Source organism: Artemia franciscana, chromosome 1 (genome assembly GCF_032884065.1).
Source record: "Artemia franciscana chromosome 1, ASM3288406v1, whole genome shotgun sequence".
NCBI lineage: Eukaryota > Metazoa > Arthropoda > Branchiopoda > Anostraca > Artemiidae > Artemia > Artemia franciscana.
The window spans coordinates 13,058,016-13,079,262 of record NC_088863.1 but is presented as its reverse complement, the minus strand read 5'-3'; the positions used below and the strand labels follow the sequence as shown (position 1 = coordinate 13,079,262).

The 21,247-nt window shown below is 33.9% G+C and overlaps 1 protein-coding gene across 1 annotated transcript; it reads right to left on the bottom strand.

Annotated features, from left to right (window-relative positions):
- Nucleotides 1-1,354: 1,354 nt before the first annotated feature.
- Nucleotides 1,355-20,840, bottom strand: LOC136025896 (transcription initiation factor TFIID subunit 10-like). Its single transcript, XM_065701952.1, has 4 exons — nt 20,760-20,840; nt 11,128-11,287; nt 9,416-9,480; nt 1,355-1,602 (listed from the first exon to the last, which is right to left on the bottom strand). The coding sequence occupies exons 2-4, from the start codon at nt 11,248-11,250 to the stop codon at nt 1,401-1,403; spliced, it is 390 nt and encodes a 129-aa protein (XP_065558024.1). The 5' UTR covers nt 11,251-11,287; nt 20,760-20,840; the 3' UTR covers nt 1,355-1,400.
- Nucleotides 20,841-21,247: the final 407 nt, after the last annotated feature.

Below are 21,247 nucleotides of genomic sequence, written 5' to 3'. Positions count from 1 at the left end.
CAAGTTTTATGAGCCTTTCAGAGGCTCCCATAGATTAGCTTTGGGAGCCATACCCAAAGGTAAGCCTTCCAGAAGCCAATCTGATCCAATCGATATTTTTTATGTTCTTACGTCAAAGTATTTAAATCCTTGAATTTGTACACTTACTTTCTCTAAAGATGACTATCTAAAAGATAACCTTGTACAGGATACTCTCTATGAACGATGTCTTTCTACGGATAACTCTCTAAAAATACTTTCTCTGAAGGTCTCTCTCTTTGAGATAAGAGTTAATGCCAAAAATAATTTTTTGCTGTTTGCTACAACGATTCTGTTGAATTTAGCCCATATTGGATTGATGACACTCACCCGGTCTTTACTAATCATAACAAAAAAACAAAACAAGAAATATCGAGCGTCCATTTCTACTCTTAGCTCTGAGTCGCAATTCTTTTAAGTAAACCACAGTATTAGTGCTTGTACGTAGGTTCCATTTTGAATGGGAGTCTAATTTTATTACGCAATATAAATTTGAAGGAGAGCGTTATAACTGAGATATTCGTCTTCGGTTGCTAGTAACAAATAGTCGTTTATGCAAGAAAGATTTTTATAAGATACAATAAGCCCAATTTGGAACTTTAAACCCAAGCCATCCCCCTAAACACTAAATTTTATGAAATTTCTAAATTATCAAGTAATATTAGGATTCCAACCGTCTTTCATCTTTCATTCACGTCAAAGCACGTCATCCGCGTAGCTCTCACGTTTCTGTAGAGATAACAATTATTTTACATTAGATCCTTATGGTTCCACATGATCCACATATTAGTCTTCAATCAAATTTTCAGGCCTTTTAAATTGCTACCTAGAAACTTAATTTACGAAGCTTTAGTATATGAAATGGTCTGTGATTGACCTGCCAAAACTAGCCAGCCAACTTGAAATTTTCACTCTTGAAATTTTGTTCTCATCCACCACATGATTATAATAATTAATATTTTTTCTTTCTTACAAAATTTGAAAATCTTCAGCTATTCAAAATAAAATTCAATTATTCAAATCAGCGAGAGAGTGAGTGTTCATGTTTTTCTTAATGAATCCTTTCCATCTTTAATGAAAAAAGTTAAAAAAAAGAAAGAAAATAACAACAATAACAGTATCGCATAACTAGTGGAATCTAGAAAACTGATTATATACATAGATTCAGCACAGAAGGCTACAATATTAAAAAAAATCTAATCCCATCTTTATTTTACAATCTAGAACTGCTTAAAGAAATAAATGATTAAGCAAGCAAAAATATCATTACGCCAAAATTTTGGGTCAATCAATTTCCTATTTGAATTCAGAGAATAAAATCAGCCCCATATTCAGATTTGTTGCAAAAATGTATATTTCGGTTCCTTAATATTACCATACACTTATGTATGATAGGGTGGTTTTTTCACAACTATGCCATACTCTTGCAATGCTGGTACTAGATCTTCCATACTCAGGGTATACTTGCGGTCCTTAGATTTAGTTTTTGAAGGCTGCCCAGATCCTCTCATCTTGCAATGTTGAAGAGCGTCGTTAATAACATCAGAAACAAATTTCTGGGCAGCCAAAGACATCAAACGAATACTGAAAAATTGAATATACAATATTACCTTGATTAACTAATTAGGGTATATGATTTAATAAAGAGATAAGATTGAAAAAAAAAATCAAAGGAAAAATTTCAGCATTTGACGATATTCAAGAAGAAAGAAGAAAGAAGAAATAAGATTGAATGAAAAAAACAATAAAAAGTTACATTTCAGCGTTAGACGATATTCAAGAAGATAGAAGAAATAAGAATGAAAGAAAAAAAAATCAAAGGATACTTTTCATCGTTTGACGATATTCAAGAAGGAAGAAGATAGAAAATTTAATGAAAAAAAAAGAAAACAACAAAAAAACTACAGGATACATTTCAGCGTTTGACGATATTCAAGCAGAAAGAAGAAATAAGATTAAAAGAAAAAAAAATTCAAAGGATACATTTTAGCGTTTGACGATATTCAAGAAGAAAGAAGAAATAAGATTGAAAGAAAAAAAGACCAAAGGATACATTTTAGCGTATGACGAAAGAAGAAAGAAGATTGAAATGAAAAGCAAGCAGGTTTCAATGAACTTGCAAGAGCAAGAACAAAAGCAAGAAAATCAAGAAAGAAAGCAAGTTCCATTGCACCGATTCAGGATACATCAGATCGATAATCATAAATTCATTTACGGCCTTTTCCACTGACAAATCAGATTAAGGAAACATGATTTGAATTCTATTGGTTAGATTATATAAGTTAAGCTTGAAAGTTGACCATAGTCATACTCACGCACTTATGCACTTGTGGTACGTACCAAAAAAGGTACGAAGGACAATGAAAATGACATCTGATTCTTTGAATCCACGAAGCAAAAAGTTACTAAGCCATGTGTATTCATAATAATCAAAGAAATAAGAAATTTAATTTTAACGAAAAAGATTTCCATATACGATAAGACAGCTATCAGAAAAAGTGAAAGCCAATTGAAAATGGCCAAAAATATTAAAAACTAAACAAAAATATGGCACCAAAATGCATAAGAAAATATAGCCTTCCTTAGATAGTGTAGTTGTCTTTTGAAACCAGTAGATTATTAAATTTAACTAATTAGTTATACACTTGTCCAACTGTCAACCTTTATTTTAACAGCTTTCTCGCTTGTTGGCTCTCTAAGTACAAAAAAATTATTTACTGGAGGCAACATATTAGTGTGAAATCATTTAGAAATCTGAAAATTACCAAAATCTAAAATTTGTTTAAACGAAAAAGATCTCCATCTTTTTCGTTTGATTGTTATTTTCGTTGATTGTTACGCAGCCCTTGGTGGTTTTTCGGGTGTTGGATCTCTAAATACGAAAATATAAAAACTACCTTCACCGAAGCTAATATTTTAGTAAGAAATAGTTTAGAAATCTAAAAATTACCAAAACCAGAAATTCAATTTAAAATATGGAGATACTATCTCCATATGAAGCAATGCAGCTTATGGTAAAATCGAAAGGCATCTAAAAATAGGGGAAAAATAACTGAAAATAATACTGCAAAATGTGGTATCAAAGAGCAAAAGAAAACGTAGCAAAAAGAAGAAGAGCAAAAGAAACTTGTTAAAGTGTCAACCTTTGTTTTGACAGCTTTCTCGCTTGATGGGTTCCCAAGTGCAAAAAAAAAAAAAAAAAAATACATTTACTGGAGGCAATATATCAGGCAATATATTAGGTTTATTATGTGTGAAATAAAAAAACTTTATTTTCAGCAAAATGTTGCATTAGAATTTCACACTACATCTCAGTTTTCAAGTTTGAGAGTTTTCAGTTTTCAAGTTCAGTTTTCAGTTTGAAGAGTTCAATCATTTTCCCCACTTATTAATTTGTGGTATCAAAGAGCAAAAGAAAACGTAGCTTTTTTTAGATGATGTAGCTGTCTTTTGGAACCAGTAGATTATTAAATGTTTGAACTTTTACGGATAAAAAGTGTTGTTAAATTTAACTAATTAGTTGGAAACTTGTTAAAGTGTCAACCTTTATTTTGACAGCTTTCCCGTTTGTTGAGGCTCTAAAAAAAAAGAAAAAGGAAAAAAAAAACAGGGAAATAGAAAAAGTACATTTACTGGAGGCAGTATTTCAGAAAGAAACTACTTGTAAATCTGAAAATTATCAATGTTAGATATTTACTTTAAATGAAAAAGATCTCCATATGAAGCTTTTGATTGTTTTTCCAGTTTTTGGACCTCTAAATACAAAATACGAAAAAAATACATTTATTGGAACCAATATTTTAATAAACAAATCGTTTCGAAATCTGAACAGTAGCAGAATCAGAAATTTAATTCAAATGGATATCAGAGTGTATTTATGCAGCTTTTGGTAGTACTAGATGCCAATTAAAATAGGAGAAAATCAGCAAAAATAAAACTAAAACTATGGTACATAAGTTATTCTTGTAGTAACAATAATAAAGACTGCACATTAAACTATTTAAATCATTTTCCAAAATGATCATGAGGTAAAAATTAGAGAGAGAAGAAAAAAAAGTATTACATTTGGAAATATAGACTACAAAACTGAATTATAAAATTTCCTAGCGAATTACAAAATATTACAGAAAACTCTGGTAAAGATAAAATCGATAAACGAGTTTAAAGTTCCTACCCACGGTGCTGATTTTCATGGTCCTTCAGCCAGGAAGTACAACTGGGATTTGGGGACCAGTCATCCTGTGCTTTTGTAAACCTTTTCTGTTTACCTTACCCATATTTTTCCAGGAACCTGTTTAGAACTGGGTCGAGTCTGGCTAAGCCTACAGAGTCATGCCACTAACCCCTGATCCAAACAAAATAACCAGCAATACCAGGAACGAAACCCTCATTCTCACGGACAAGGGATTTCAAGTCTTGTGTGCTAATCACTCGGGTGATGTAAAATTTTAACTTTATTTTCAGCAAAATGTTGCATTAGAATTTCACACTACATCTCAGTTTTCAAGTGTGAGAGTTTTCAGTTTTCAAGTTCAGTTTTCAGTTTGAAGAGTTCAATCATTTTCCCCACTTATTAATTTGAAGCCTCAAGTTTTAGGTAGAAGCATAATTTCTATGTTACTACATTTTACTAGACTATTACTATACTTTTTTCTATATTACTTCTTTTCTGTCCTATTTTACTCTTTTCGACTTTTACTCTTACTTTTACGATATTTTACTCTTCTATTATTTACTACCATCTTATTTTATTTTAGTCGAAAATATACCACCTCTATTTTTGTTTTTATTTTGTGCCTATCTCATACGCACATCACACTCAAGACAGGAAGTTAGGTTAATCCTAATAAAAAAAAAATACTAAAATATGATGAAAATACAATACTTTATAAATAAATTTAGGCTATATATTTGCACATTAGGGGTGGGGTAAAGTATAGCAGGTCTGCATACAAAACGTTTTAGCTACCATTATTCTGAAAATATTATGAAGTGAGAATTGTTTTCTAACTTCACGCTGCCCAATTACTTTAGTATAAATAAATTTAGGCTATATATTTGCACACTAGGGGTGGGGTAAAGTGTAGCAGGTCTGCATGCAAAACGTTTTAGCTACCATTATTCTGAAAATATTATGAAGTGAGAATTGTTTTCTAACTTCACGCTGCCCAATTACTTTAGTATAAATAAATTTAGGCTATATATTTGCACACTAGGGGTGGGGTAAAGTGTAGCAGGTCTGCATGCAAAACGTTTTAGCTACCATTATTCTGAAAATATTATGAAGTGAGAATTGTTTTCTAATTTCACGCTACCCAATTACTTTAATATAAATGAATTTAGGCTATATATTTGCACATTAGGGGTGGGGTAAAGTATAGCAGGTCTGCATGCAAAACGTTTTAGCTACCATTATTCTGAAAATATTATGAAGTGAGAATTGTTTTCTAACTTCACGCTGCCCAATTACTTTAGTATAAATAAATTTAGGCTATATATTTGCACATTAGGGGTGGGGTAAAGTATAGCAGGTCTGCATGCAAAACGTTTTAGCTACCATTATTCTGAAAATATTATGAAGTGAGAATTGTTTTCTAACTTCACGCTGCCCAATTACTTTAATATAAATAAATTTAGGCTATATATTTGCACATTAGGGGTGGGGTAAAGTATAGCAGGTCTGCATGCAAAATGTTTCAGCTACCATTATTCTGAAAATATTATGAAGTGAGAATTGTTTTCTAACTTCACGCTGCCCAATTACTTTAGTATAAATAAATTTAGGCTATATATTTGCACACTAGGGGTGGGGTAAAGTGTAGTAGGTCTGCATGCAAAACGTTTTAGCTACCACTATTCTGCATATTATGAAGTGAGAATTGTTTTCTAACTTCACGCTGCCCAATTACTTTACCCCCAACAGTGAGGACAATGAAACCTACTTTCCGTATCTATCTACATCCGTATGTTCATTGCCATGAAAAATTGGGGAAATCAAAATTATGCAACAGGTGAAGCTCAAATATATTTATAAAGCCATGTATTTGTGGTTAAGGCCTCAAATACATTTATGGTTCATTGCTAAGTAAAATTGGGAAAATCAAAATTAGCAACAGGTGCGGCTTACATATTTATTTATATTTATTTATATTTATATTTACATATATTATTTATAATGTCAGCTGTTATGGTTAAGACCTTAAATATGTTTATGGTCCATTGCCACCAAAAAAACTTCTTACAGAGAAAACATCTAATTCTTCTAATTGATTTATAATATTCAAGATCCCTCCCACCTTCACGGAGGGTATCTGTGTACCATCTAAGAATCGCGTCATTCGATTTCCTTCTGAAACATTTAAACGTGGTTTCTTGTGCTCACATTTCAGTACCTTTTTTTACTGTCAAATGTTATACAGGGCATTTATTAGGCATACATACAGTTGTTCAATATGGCGGGGAACTTTCTCCTCAATTTTTCGTCTGGTCCAAGATTTGTAAAATATTGACAATAGAATGCTTGCTAATTTAAGCTCTTTTGAATCGTATCGTGAGGCTTACGCTCGGATGAAAAATACTTCCAGTGCCTGCCCTCCATGATTTTTTTGGGATTTTTATGGACTGCACTCTGGTGTTTTCATGTATAATTACGTCATTAGTAAGTCCACTTCTTGTACAAGTCTGTTCACACAAGTTAATGAGGTTCATTCCCATGGTACAAGGTCAATGAACAAAATTTATGTTAATAATTTCATTAAACCTGTGTCAGGGTTTTCTTCTGTTTTAGAGGGGATAAGTTATGGAATTCGTTAAATGAGATATTAAAAGTAGTGATTTAAGAGAATTTAAAAGACTGTAGAAGAATGGATTGTATTCTAAATATGATTTTAACGACTATATATATTAATAGGATGTATAATTGGTAGCGTAAAATGGTATTAAATAATGAGATTTAGTATTTTGTTTTGATTGATGTGTGATAAGGAAGAATTTGATTGTTGAAATATTAGTAACAGGGTATGTGATGTTGTAGTCATGTTTTGTTTTTTAGCCCCTTCTGAGGTTAATGTTGCTTATGAGTTTCTTTGCTTATCCCTCGTTCATATTACTCGGTAGTATTTGAAGAGGATGCGTTTGTGTTGTGTTCTTATTAATTATTGACATTAAATTGAGGGGTTTAAAAATGAAGGGTTGTCCCCTCCTCTACGCCTCGCTCTTTACGCTCAAGTTTTTATTAAAAAAAATAGAGTTGTGAGAAAGAGTCAAAATTTAGCCTAAAGAGCGGGGTGTTGAGGAAGAGAGAACCCCTTTCATATACGGAATAATTTCTGTTCGTTTTAAGTTTTAATGTCGCTCCTTACTTGCAGCTAAAAAAAACTAGTTTTTTTAATTTAATTTCTGAACGTTTTTGAATTAATGTAGATTTCAATTTTTGCTCACCATACATGAACAATTTTGTCTCAATTCTTTAAGAATGACCCCCTGAATCACAAAGACCGCAGAATAAATAGTTGGAATTACAAAAAATAATTTAGCGTGAAGAGCGTGGTATTGAGGAGGAGGAGAAGAGCTCCCTTATATACGTAATAATTTCTGTTCGTTTTAAAGTTTCAATGCTGCTCCTTACTCCCACTTGAAAAAACTTTTTTGCATTTATTTTCTCATTGTTTTTTTTAATAATTCTACAAAATCCTGCGCCCCCTTCATGGAAACTCTCTTCTCTCATGGTAAATCCCTCCATGGAGAGATCCTCCCACGTACCCTCCCCCCAACGCAAGAAAGTTCCATCTGAAAATGTCTGTACACTTCCCAATAACAATTACTATATGTAAACAATGGTCAAGGTTTGTTACTTCGAGACCCCCCCCCGGAACCGTGAGGGATTGAGTCGTCCCCAAAGACATACTTTTTAGGTTTTTCGACTTTGCTAAACAAATTGGCTATCTCAAAATTTTGATCCGGTGACTCTGGGAAAAAATGAGCGTGGGAGGGGGCCTAGAGGCCTTCCAATTTTTTCGTCACTTAAAAAGGGCATTAGAACTTCTAATCTCCATTAGAATGAACTCTATCAAGACATTCTAGGACCAGTGGGTCGATACAATCACCCCTAAAAAAAAAAAAAACATCCGTGATCTGTCTGGGAAAAAAAAAAAAAAAAAACAAACAAAATTCCACATTTTATAGATAGGAACTTAAAACTTCTACAGTAGGGTTCTCTGATACGCTGAGTCAGATGGTGTGATTTTCGTTATGATTCTGTGACTTTAAGGGGTGTTTTCCACCTGTTTTCTAAAATAAGCAAATTATCTTAGGCTCGTAACTTTTGATGGGTAAGACTAAACTTGATGAAACTGATGTACTTATTGGTATCAAAATTCCGTTTTTTAGAGTTTCGGTTACTATTGAGCCGGGTCACTCCTTACACTTCACGCTCTTTAAAGTTCGTTACCACGAACTGTTTGAAAAGTGTTGTTAAACTTACAAAATTGTCGTAGCCTATTAATTTCCACGTGGCAACATGAAAATGTAATACCCCGCCAAAACCCTAAAAATTTGAACCACCTTATAAAATTGCACTTTTCAGGCATTTATAGACCTAAGATGGGTCTAAGGGAATAAATATTTGTATTTTGACGTTCTTGGTACTTATAAAAGTTATCTACTACTCCAACCGTGGATGCTCTGCTTTTCGTTTAGACCTAGACGGTTGGCCAAAAAGGACAAAACCATCTGTTACCGTCTTAAAAACTTTCGGTTAGTTCTTTCAAGCGAATGTGCGATAAATGCATGAATCTTAGTAACTAACCTGCCAGGTTTTCCCCCTGTTTTTTTAAATGAGCAAATTTTTTAGGCTCATAACTTCTGATGCGTAAGACTTAACTTGATGAAACTTATATATTTAAAATCAGCATAAAAATACAATTCTTTCTATGTAACTATTGGCATCAAAATTCCGTTTTTTAGAGTTTCAGTTACTATTAAACCGGCTTACTCCCTACTACAGTTCGTTACCACGAACTGTTTTATTATAGCCTACATGAATAAAAATATTTTACTTTAGTAATAAATAGATTTCATTTTTCTTTGACTTTTTTTTTCAAATTGGTATATTTAGGATTAAGCAAAATTTATTTAATTTTTCGAGTATGCAAAAAGCAAACAATTAGCTGCTGAAATATTTTTTTTTTATATCAATATCTTTCTGTTTATCTCTCCTTTTTTCAAATCAAAAGCAATTCGGTTAAAAAACGATTTCGTAAAAAAAAACTGTCACAATGCCTCATACCCACCAAAATTGGAAGAAAAAAAAACTATATACATCTTCATTTGCAACAAAGACGTATTATATGCCTCTCTATACTTTCAAACACATGGGCAAAATAAAACTTGAACTTACATTCGTGGATCAGATGATTCAAATCCAGCAGTTCCAGCATAATAACAAGTAACCGCATCTGGAATCTAGAAGAGAGAAGAGTAGATGAAAGACGAAATAGAAGAAGAATAGAAGAGAGTAGAAAAGAAAAAATAATCTTCTGGAACAGAAGAAAGAAGACATGTCTAAGCTTTTAGAAGGATACCTAGACCCCCTCTTTTTTCAGCTATTTAATAGGTTTAGCCTTAAACTTTAGAATTTTTTTTCATACAGCTATATATATATGTGTATATATATACTCTTATTATGGTTTATTTTCTTTTATGTATTCCCCAAAAACAGTTTTACACTGGATCAAAAGCTGTATTGAATCAAATACGGCACTGGGTCAATGAATGTTAGTGTAAAAGCTTTAGGAGGCAGTGATAGCCCCCCACCCCCCCGCCACATCTACGGGAGGTGTTTGGGGTAATTTCACATTGCAAATTATTTTTTTTTAGGTTTGATATGATCATTTCTCTTAATTTCTGCTCGTCTTAGGTTTTATTTGATTGTAATTTCTGGCTGTTTTTCCATTTTGGAGGTTATTTTTCATATTAGGTATTGGATTTCGTTTTCCTGCAAACACCTCTTTTGCCCAGAAAAGTTGAACCAAGTAAGTTGTCTTTCCATTTTGCAGGTTAGCTTTGATGTTAATTACTGGTTTACGTTTTCCTGCAAATGCCTATTTTGCCCGGAAAAGCTGAACCAAGTAAGTTGTTTGTCCCATTTTGCATGTTACCTTTCATATTAAGTCTTTGTTTTCGTTTTCCTGCAAATACCTCTTTTGCCTGGAAAAGTTGAAACAACTCAGTTGTTTTCCCATTTTGCAGGTTAGCTTTGATATTAATTACTGGTTTGCGTTTTCCTGCAAATACTTCTTTTGCCTAGAAAATTCGACCCAAGAAAGATGTTTTCCATTTTGCAGGTTAGCTTCCATGTTAAGTATTTGTTTTCATTTTTCTTCAAAGACCTCTTTAGCCCGGAAAAGTTGAGTCAAGTAAGTTGTTTTTCCATTTTACAGGTTACCTTTCATATTAAGTATCGGTTTTCATTTTCCTGCAAATAGTTTCTTCGCCCGAAAAAATAGAACCAAGGAAATTGTTTTCAATTTTGCAGGTTAGCTCTGATATAAATTACTGGTTTGATTTGCGTTTTCTTGCAAATGCCTCTTTTGCCAGGAAAAGTTGAACCAACAACACTATAAAAATCAAATGGTGAAGTTCAAAGAAAAAAGACTTAAAACAGAGACGCTTTTACCTTCAAATATATTAAAAAGTAAAATAATACCTCTTTTCTGTCACCATACCACAATACAAGCAAAAAAAAAAACGAGTTTGGCACCCCCTTCAGAGGCTTACCGACTATTTTATGTTATAATATTTCATTATTACATCTTTGACGCTATTATTCCATATGTTTATTGTATAATTAATACAAGAGTACTGTCGCATTGTCGCAAAAATTGTTGACTTTTTTTGTCAACTGTCAACTTTCACAAAAACTGTGACAGTCTATGACTATTATTATTTCTTCCAAATTATACAATTTTGCAAAAAAAGCTATGATACTAAAATTATTTTCATGTCATTTTCTCCATAAAATATAAAAACATATTTATACATAACGGAAAAACTTTGGTAGAAAAGTAAGCAGTCATTTGGACATTAAAAAGAACACAACAAGATACTTACTGTAGGGGTGTAGTCTTCTAAGCTTTGAAGAAAAGTTCCTAAGGACTGCCCACCAGAAGAACTAACTTGATTATCATCCATTGAGTCATTTGAATGTTGTTGCATGTCATCTGAGTGATCCATTTTTAAAGAAATGCTTGCTCACGTAGTTCAAAGAGTCCTAAAACCATAAGATGTATGCAGTTATATGACGTACAGCTTAATATAAAAGGTATTCATAAAATGTGAAATAACATATTGCTACTTTTTTAGTGTATTTTTTTTACCCAACTTTTTTTTACTGTATCCAAAAACCTGTATCTTTTGAGATTCACTAGAGAACTGGTTTAAAAGATTTCATCAAAAAGGTAGAGGTTGGTTCAAGTATGGACCCCTCCCCCACAAAGCAGGAGTGGAACATTTGTACCTGCTTCCCACATATTTTGATTGGGATCCAATAGCCCTTCTGCTAAAAGTTCTGATGTTCTAATAACACTGATTTAGGTATCCCTCCAACACCTTTCCATTGACAACAGAGATTGGGTCAGATTCTGATTCCAAAGAGGCATATACCTTCAGCTCTAATCTCTCACGAGGTCCTACAGGGGTTAGATTGCATCCAGAAACAAGGATACTAGATCTAACATGAATGAAGATCTGACAACCATTTATGATAGACATGGAAATGAAAACAATCTGAAAAATCTCCCTCTTTTCCAGCTACCAACTTGTTTCTTTGTTTATTTTTTCACCCATAAAAGGCAAAAAAATAATTTGGAGTACCAACAGGTTATCCAACAATCTAATCAAACAAGCCCCCCTTTCCTGCTGATAAATAAAAAAAAAATACGGAAAAAGAAGTTTTCTAAAGAAAAGTAAAGGCCATATTAAACATAAAATCAAAAGAAATAGAAACCTACTGTAACTCAAACTAAAAAAACAAAAAAAAAACATAAATTACTATTAAGGAATAAATTAAACCCAAAACGTACAAATTTAAATGATAAAATAGCCAAAAAAAAAAAATCAACAGGTACTAATATAAACGAATAATAAACCTTAAAGCGAGTAAAGCTTAGGTTGAAAATACAAATCAAGCTTACAACGAACAAAAATATTATGCTATCGAAGTATAAATGAAACCCAAACCTAACAGAAATTAAATAAGCAATCATAGCAAACAAACTTACAATCGGTTCTAATATAAATAAGTAAATAAATCTTGGAATGAGTGAAACTTTAAATTGAACATGCAAATCAACCTTGAAACAAACAAACATCTGTACAAACAAGAGTTTGGGTTTTGCCTCCTTCTCCTACTGTAAAACTCTAAATCCTACTGCTTCATTGGCGCTTTACTGAAAACTATATGTGTTTTGGACAGTCGTTTCAAATATTTTTATAGTTTTGAAAACTATACTGTGTTTGAAATAAAATAAAACTGAATGTTTGATATATAATGCTATTAATTGCTGAAAGATTACCAGTTCAAGATTTTATTTCACTAGTAGTTTTATTTTCATTTTCAATAGTGCAATAACTGGAAAATAAAATATTTGATAAATACTTCGTGTCCGGTGAGGCACCAATAACGTAGCAGGCTTTAGACTTTTACAGTTAGGGACGGGGGCAGTATCCAAACCCTTGTTATTAGTGAAGCTACATTTATTTTGAACAGTCTTGGGAAAAACTAATAAGCCCATCAGTTAAAAATTTAATTTTAGTGTAATTTTTATGTTTATTTCAATGTTGTAATAAGTACAAAAGAAAATATTTGTTATACAATTCGTTTTCAGTATAGTGCCAATGATGCAATAGGTTTTAGACTTATAATGAGAGAAGGAGACAAAACACAAACTTTTGTTTGTAGAGAATTTCCTTAAGCTTTACTTGCAAATTCAATTGAAGTTTCACTCGTTAAGATTTATTTACTCATTTATAATACTACCTATTGTAAATGATAGTATTTCATTTGATTCTATGATTGTTCATTTAATTTCTGTTCATTTTGGATATCGTCTATACTTCAATAGCAAAATGTTTTTGTTCGTTTTAAGCTTGATTTGTATATTCAACTTAGCCTTTACTTGTTTTAAGGTTTATTTATTCATTTATGTTAGTACCTGTTGAAAGTTTTTTGCTATAATTATTTATTTAATGTCTGTTCGTTTTGGGTTTCATTTATCCTTTAATAGTAATTTCTGGTCTTTTTGAGTTTGAATTATTGTAGGTTTTTATTCCTTCTGATCTAAAGTTTAATATAGCCTTTACTTTACTTTGAAAAACTTCCATTTCTGAAAGTTTTTTTTTATTTAATTTATCTTCGTTTTTATTGCCTGAGTTTCAAGTTTTTCAAAATTCCCTATTTTAAAGTAATTTTTTATTCCAAAATAAATAAAAAGCTTCAGCAAGAACTAATAAAATTAAATAGAATATTTCATATATAAAGATACAAATAGCTGAAAGCTCACTGGCCCATGATTTTGTTTCACAAAGAGCCAAATTTAAAGCTTCTTCTGACCCTTCTAGGTCCCAGCATTTTTGCCATTCCGTTTTTGCAAGGTTTTCGGGGAAATCCCAAAAACTTCGGGATAGTGAAAACCACAGGGCCTATTAGTAAATCCTGGCCTGGTTTCGATTCCATTCTCATTTTATTTTTAATGTTCAAATAAGTACAAAAGAAAATATTTGTAATATAATTCGTTTTAGTAAAGCGCCAAACACGCAGTAGGCCTTATATGTTTTCCGTTAGGGAAACGGTTAGTAGCCTAACTCTTGTTTTTAATGAAGGAACTTTGGAAAGAGCAAATAAAGTTAAACTGAATTCCCAGTATTTTTGGAACAGAATATCGTTAATAATTTTTTTCGTGGTGGGGATGAAGGATGAAAATGTGTCAGCTCCCCTAATTTTTGGAATAAAATATGGTTAATAAGTTTGCCCCATGGCTCTGGGGAGTTTGTGTTGACCCTGGAGTTTTTGCTACCTATCTTTTGACTCATTTTAATAAAATGGCTATCTCAAAAATTGGGTCAGATGGAATTTGAGGCAAAGAAGGCAGGAGAGCTAGTTGCTCCCCCCCCCCCAGTCCCTTTAGATTCTTAGATAGGGAATTAGAACTTTCAATTTCCAATAGTATGAGCCCTTGACAAAATTACACGATCATTCCTTCATGAAACACTTATATGCCTCCTGGTTTTGGGGCGCTGTGTAAACCCCGGAGTTTTTGCTATAGCCTATGATCTTTGGTCTATTTTGAACAAAATAATAATCTAAAAATTTCGATCGGGCGCATTTGGGGAAAAGACGGTTGGGGGGGGGGGGCTCTTTTCAATCCAATTACTTTTGACACTCAAAAAGAGAGCTACAAATTTCTAGTTATTTGAGTTCCCTTTGAAGTTTACCTCTTCAATAAGAATCTTTTATGTCTCCGGACATAATTTATAAAACTTCCCCGGGGCTCTGAGGGGAATTATGTTGACCCCAAAGATTTTCTTATCTTTTCATTGTACAAAAAAAGGCTATCTAAAAATTTTGATTTAATAAGTTTGGGGAAAGAGGCCGTGTGCAAAGGGGGGGGGGATAGATGCCGTCCATGCCCTTTTGACTCTTAAAAAAGGTAGCTAAAACTTTCACTTTCCAATTAAATGAGCCACCTCTGAAGTTTATACAATCACTCCTTACATAAAATACTTAAATGCCCCCAGAGCACAGCTTTTAACACTAGCACACTGGCTCTGGGGAATTGTGTCAAACCTGGAGTTTTGTTATTTCATCTTTAAACTATTTTGAAAAAAAGGACTATCTCGAAATTTTGGTCGGATGTATTTGGGGAAAAAGGGCCTTGGAGGGAAAGGGGCTCGTAGCCCTCCGATCACTTCTGACTCTTAAAAATTCTGGTTTACAATCGAAATAGCCCCTCTGAAATTTATACTACCATCTCCTCCACAAAAACCTTATATGTCCCAAAGGCATAACTTACAACACTTGCCCCAGGGTTCTGGGGAGGCTGTGTTTTCACAGGAGTTTTTGCTATATGATTTTTGGCCAATTTTGAACAAAATGGCTATATAAATAATTCGCACACATTTGGGGAAAAGTGGGTAGGGGGGTGGGCTAGTTGCCATTGGATTAAATTTGGCTCTTAAAAGAGAAATATAACTTTAAATTCCAAATCATTTTGAGTCCCTTATGAAGTTTATACAACCACCCTTTCCATAAAACCTTATATATCCCGGGTGCAAGTTACAACCCTTAGTTCCCCTGCACTCGGGGGGGGGGGTGTCGACCCAGAGTTTTTCTTATTTGATCGTTGGACTACTCACTGGCGGATCCAAGGAGAGCCAGGGGGCACCAAAGGCCCCCCCCTTACAACACAACATTACAACATAACTTGCAACATTTTTCTGGCGTCCTTTTATCTTGTTTTTTCTTCTTCTTTTACCCTTTTTTAGAATAAATTTGGTTCTAGATCCGCCCCTGTGACTCTTTCAAAGAAAATGACAATCCCAAATGGAAGAAAAGAAAATCTCAAATGGATGCATTTAAGGAAAAGACGGTGTAGGAGGGAGGGGGATAGATACCATCCGACATCTTTTGACTTATAAAAATGTAACTCGATTTTCAATCCAATGAGCTACCTCTTAACTTTATGCAACCACTCCTTACATAAAAACCTTACATGCCCCTGGGGCATAATTTAAAACACTTGCCTTCAGATTCTGGTAGGCTATGTTATCCCCGGAGTCTTTATTACATAACCCTTGGTCTATTTAGAACAAAAAGGATATATAAAAATTCGATTGGACACATTTAGGGAAAATAAGGTTTGCGGGGGGGGGGGGGTCTAGTTTCCATCGGATTACTTTTGACTCTCCAAAATAGAACTAGGACTTTAAATTTCCAGTCGTTTGAGGCCTCTCAGATCTTTACCTCTTTCATAAGAACCTTATATGCCCCGGGGCATAATTTAAAATACTTCCCCATGGCTCTAGGGGAATTAAGTTGACCCCATACTTTTTGTTATTTGATTGTTAGACTATTTGAAAAAAATGGCTATCTCAAAATGTTGGTTGAATATGCTTGGGGAAAAAAGGGTGTGTGAGGGGAAGGGGTAGATGCCCTCCGTTCACTTTTGACTCATGAAAAGGTAACTACAACTTTCAATTTCCGATGAAATGAGCCACCTCTAAAGTTTATAGGACCACTCCTTACATGAAGAACTAAAATGCCCTCGGCGCATAACTTACAACACTAGCCCACTGGCTCTGGGGGTTGTGTCAAACATGGAATTTTTGCTAATGTATCTTTAAACTGTTTATAATAAAATAGCTAACTCAAAATTTTGATTGATACATTTGGGGAAAAATGCCCTTGGAGGGTGGCGAGGGGCTCATAGCCCTCAAACCACTTTTTAAAATTAAAACGGCACCAGAAATTCCAATTTACAATCGAATGAACCCCCTCTGAAGTTTATACTACCGTCCCTTCCATAAAAATCCATGGAGTTATTGTTATATAATTTTTGGTCGATTTTGAACAAAATGGCTATATGAATAATTTGTGGACGCATTTTGGGAGAATAGGGTGGTGGGGGGAAGACTAATTGCCATCATATCACATTTGACTCTTAAAAAGGGAACTAAAACTTTTAATTTCTAATCATTTGAGTCCTCTCTGATGTTTATACAAACACTTCTTCCATAAACCTGATATTCCCCCCGGGGCACAGGTTACAGCCCTTAGTTCACCTGCACTCTGGGGGGGGGTATGTTGATCCAAATTTTTGTTATTTGATTGATGGAATTCACCGACAGTTTCAGGGGGACGGGGGAGCCCCTCCCCCAAGATTTTTTCTGGCACTGTCTTATTCTGTTTTTTTTTTTTACTCTTTTTCAGAATAAGTTTGTCAATTTTTGGCATCTTTGTCACATTAACCCCCCAAGGTTTCGCTCATTGGCACCCTTGTCACATTGGGCCTCCCCCAAGATGTTGCTCTAGATCTGGGACTATCAGAGGCAACGCTATAGCGTTGCCAATAGCAAAGGCGACGTGGCTTCAATATTTTATTATTAATTGGATTTCTAGGCTTCTTCTTTGGATATCCTGAAAATTCCTTAAAAATGCCAAATAGAGGAGGCATACTCACATATTTTGCATATAAATGAGAGGAAAACTTCCTATGATTTAAAGGACCAATTTACATAAGAACCCTATCTAACCATTCTTGAAACCTTTTGTTGGTACGAAAAGTTATACCACATGGGTGAACCACCAGTCATCAACAATAAATTTTCAATACAGGGAAAAGACTTGACCTAAGAGGACTTTCTAGTAACCTGCAAGTTGTTGCATCATTTTTACTTTTCCTAAAGTAATCTACGGAGTGCTACAAATGAACCAATTAGGAAGGGTAGGGGTATAATTGTGACAGTAGCAAAAATTATATTTGGAAAGAGCATTGAATTAATATAATCCATTTTCCTAAGTTACAAATTTTGTTCATTGAAAGCAGTACATGTATGGTTGATCTTCTCAATGAGCAATTTGCCTCAGTTTTACCAATGAGCCTCACAATGCCTCCCCTCCAATCTAAAACAGGCCATATTAACCATATTCAACCATGGACAATGTCCATGGTTGAAAAACCTCAACTCTAATAAGACTGCTGGTTCTGACAAAATTCACACTGTCAGCTAAAAAAAGAAGTTAATAAAACTTCCCCACTTCTGGCAATATTATTTTAATCCTCCTTGCCAATTGCCAAGGAATCCCATCCTATTAGAAACTAGCTCATATCATGCCTATTTTATAAGGGGGATAGTTTTAGGGGTTGGTGGTAATGATACTCCCGAAAAAATTGACTTTAGTCCTTTCACAACTAAAAAAAAAGTGACCCAAAGTGAATAACGAGAGGAGCTTAGAGCACAGACATATGAACTAAACAAGTCCCAGTTACTACTTTATGATCATTATCGCCCTCTAAAAGCCTGTGAGGTTAGGGAAGAGAAGGCTGGAAGTATTCTTTTATCTTCAATGAATTTATTTGTTCATACAAAAAGAAAACTTTAGTGAAACCGCAACTTTGATTAAGGTAAAAGGAACAAGCAACCTTAGTAAAGCGGATTTTGAATGTTTATGAATGGGAATAAATTGTATAATAATAATAATAATAATAATTTAGTTCTTACCCACTTAAAAACAAAAAAGTGGAGTACAAGGAGAAAAAGAACTACAAATAACACAAAGAACACAAAAACAAGAAAAAGAAGTAATAATTTAGCAAAAGAGGCAGATAAGACGATTGTTAGGACCAAGATGGATTGGCGCTTCATCAATTAATTTTGAGCTTAGTTTTTCCACTGAGAGAACAATATCTGTTGCCTGATATTCACTAATTAACCTTCGGTTCCGAAATGATCATGGTAAATAAAGTAAGAACTTACAATGCCAATAGTGATCCATCTTGACCCTCTTAACGTTACCTTTATTCAAAAGCATATAAAAACCAGCACAAAATAACACAGAATGGTCACAGAAACTCAAGAACAGCTTTGTAAGTACTTGTTGCTGGAAAAGATCCAACCAATGCTAAAAAAAAAAAAAATCCTTCTCTTCTACTGCTTCTGTCAGATGTTCTCCTGCTTCTTTCAGAAGAGCATGACCAATTTCTTTCTTCTGTTTGGCCATCTCTTTTTTTGTAAAAAGTCTGAATATAGCTCTGCTATATTCTACTTCCTTTGGACCAGGTCCTGGACTGTCAATCCAGTATCTTTCTTTTCAGCTTCTAGCTTTTCTGTTTAAAATTCATCCTGTTTTTGTCTAATAAGGTATAGTTCAGCTAGCTCTTGCTCATCCAGCAAAATACAGAAGCATCATTATGATCAGCAAAACCTCTGGTTTGTTCTCAAAGTTGCACAGATCATCAGCAACAAAAACTGTAGTGTTTAGGGTCTACTCCTCTATATGGGCTTGTATGCTAGTCATCAATGAGCTGGACAAGGAAATCCTTACTCCACATCTGTGCTTCCATGGCAGAGCAAAAGAGCTGTTCTAACTACTCAACCCAAGACCTAATATTTCACATCACCACCTAGTGTCTTTAGTTCTAGCACCTTTTGCCAATAGTTATTAATTTATGTAGAGTATGTAAAAAAAAAGATAAAGGATACAGCATTAGACTTTACAGTCCCTACCACCAGTCCTGATCTCTGTTTCTTGGCCCTTCAACCAGGAAGTGCAATGGGGGGGTTGGGGGCCAGCCATCCTGTGCTTTTGCACACCCTTCCTGTTTACTTTCCCCAGATTTCTCTAGACACCCATTTACAGCTGGACTTTCTCTATATTTGTGTCAAACTGAAGTTCTTTTACAACATGGAGAACATCACTGCCACCCATTGACTGGGAATCTGGCTTAGGAAGGCTGAAGCAGCTCAGGCTTCAGAAAAACTTATTCTTCACAGGGTGTTTTGTCAACAAATACTATACAGCAGCTTTAACATACTTCCTAACTCCTAGGGAAAAATGTTTCCTATCTTTATGAGTTGCTTTCAAAGAAGCAAGAACTGCCAGGATTTACTCATTACACAAATATTGCTCTATATATACTTCTGCAGGTGATGGTTGATGGTTGACATCATCAGTGCATAAAATCTGACTGAGCAGAACTGTGCATAAGCAATGCAACTCAAAATTCAGCATATGAATCAACCACTCTTGTCATTGAAATACTCTAGTAAATACAGTAAAGATATATGCAGAACTCATCACAAACCTGATTTCAGCTCTCATTGTTGGCTTTCTTAGTCAACTGACAATTTTCAGATACTTTGGATTTGAAATAAAGTGCTTTAAACTATTTTTCTTTGACATGAATTCTAGAAAATATCCAATTACAGCATGTCATTGCTTAATCAAGTGGTTTGGTGCTACTCCTATTGTAAGCCACCTAGTAAGGACATACTTTATGAACTTATGTTACAGAGCCTTAACATGTGACTGACAATGGCTAAAATCATAACAACAAGTAGACCATCTGTTGAAGAAATACATTCCTCCCTGAGTTCCTGTAGTCCTTTTAGGAATGTGTTGCAGGTAGCAATATTTAATAGACCTTCTGAATACTGCTTTTTCTTTTTCAAGTCAACAATTGATCAGACTTTCTTATTGACAACTGGACCATTCACCCACAAAGGCACCCCTCTCTCCAACTGATTTTTTTATGTTGCCTAAAACCCAAATAAAGTATCCCTTTGTTGTAGGAATGCAGTTATATTTTCTTACTCTAATTATCTTTTCAGTTTGTAAGTTATCTCTTTGTGTGTATTTACCAAAACAGCCAGTCCAAAATATTATTTTTTATGATTTTAAAAAAGTATATAGGCTAGAAAAGGTAGTCTGACTAATAAAAACATCCACAATTAATAAAATATGAATTGTGTTTTCTCTCAGTTTTTAAAGATTCCTTAGCTTTTATAGGCTACAAGATCATCTCAGGGGTGGGGGGAGCGCGGGAATTTGAAAGTGAACTGAAAATTATATCAGTTATGTCACATTGTAGTTTATGATACCCTGTAGTTGGACAGCAAATCAGTAGGAAAAGACGACCAGTATTCGGACACTTTTTTAATCTACTAAAATTACTCTATTATACTACCTAAAAACTTGATATTTTCACACAGAACAAGTAGGACATTAATTTAAATGTTTTGCTTGTACAGCGCTGCCTATTTTTAAATTTACCAATAGCTAACAATTCAACTAATATTTGGAACATAGGCTCCTCTCACTGACAAATTTATTACGCGATGACACATATACCAGGTCAGCCATCTCTCTATTCTCGCACAAGCCAATTTTCAGAATACCAATTCACGGAGAGTAATGGCCCTATTGTCGGACATTATTAATTTTCGGATTTATCATCTGGCCAATGAAACAGTTCAATTTTTAAAGGTTTGATAAATTTGGACAAATTAAAAAAAATTGTTATTTTTAATTTGGTTTTCAGAGAAAAGATAATTATTCAGATTGGAAGATCTTGCTGTCATTTGAAGAGTAGGCTGCTTTGCGGTGAAGACGCTTATATGAATCAATCTCAGATGCTCAAAACCTTAACAATTCTGTCACATCATTGTTGTTTAT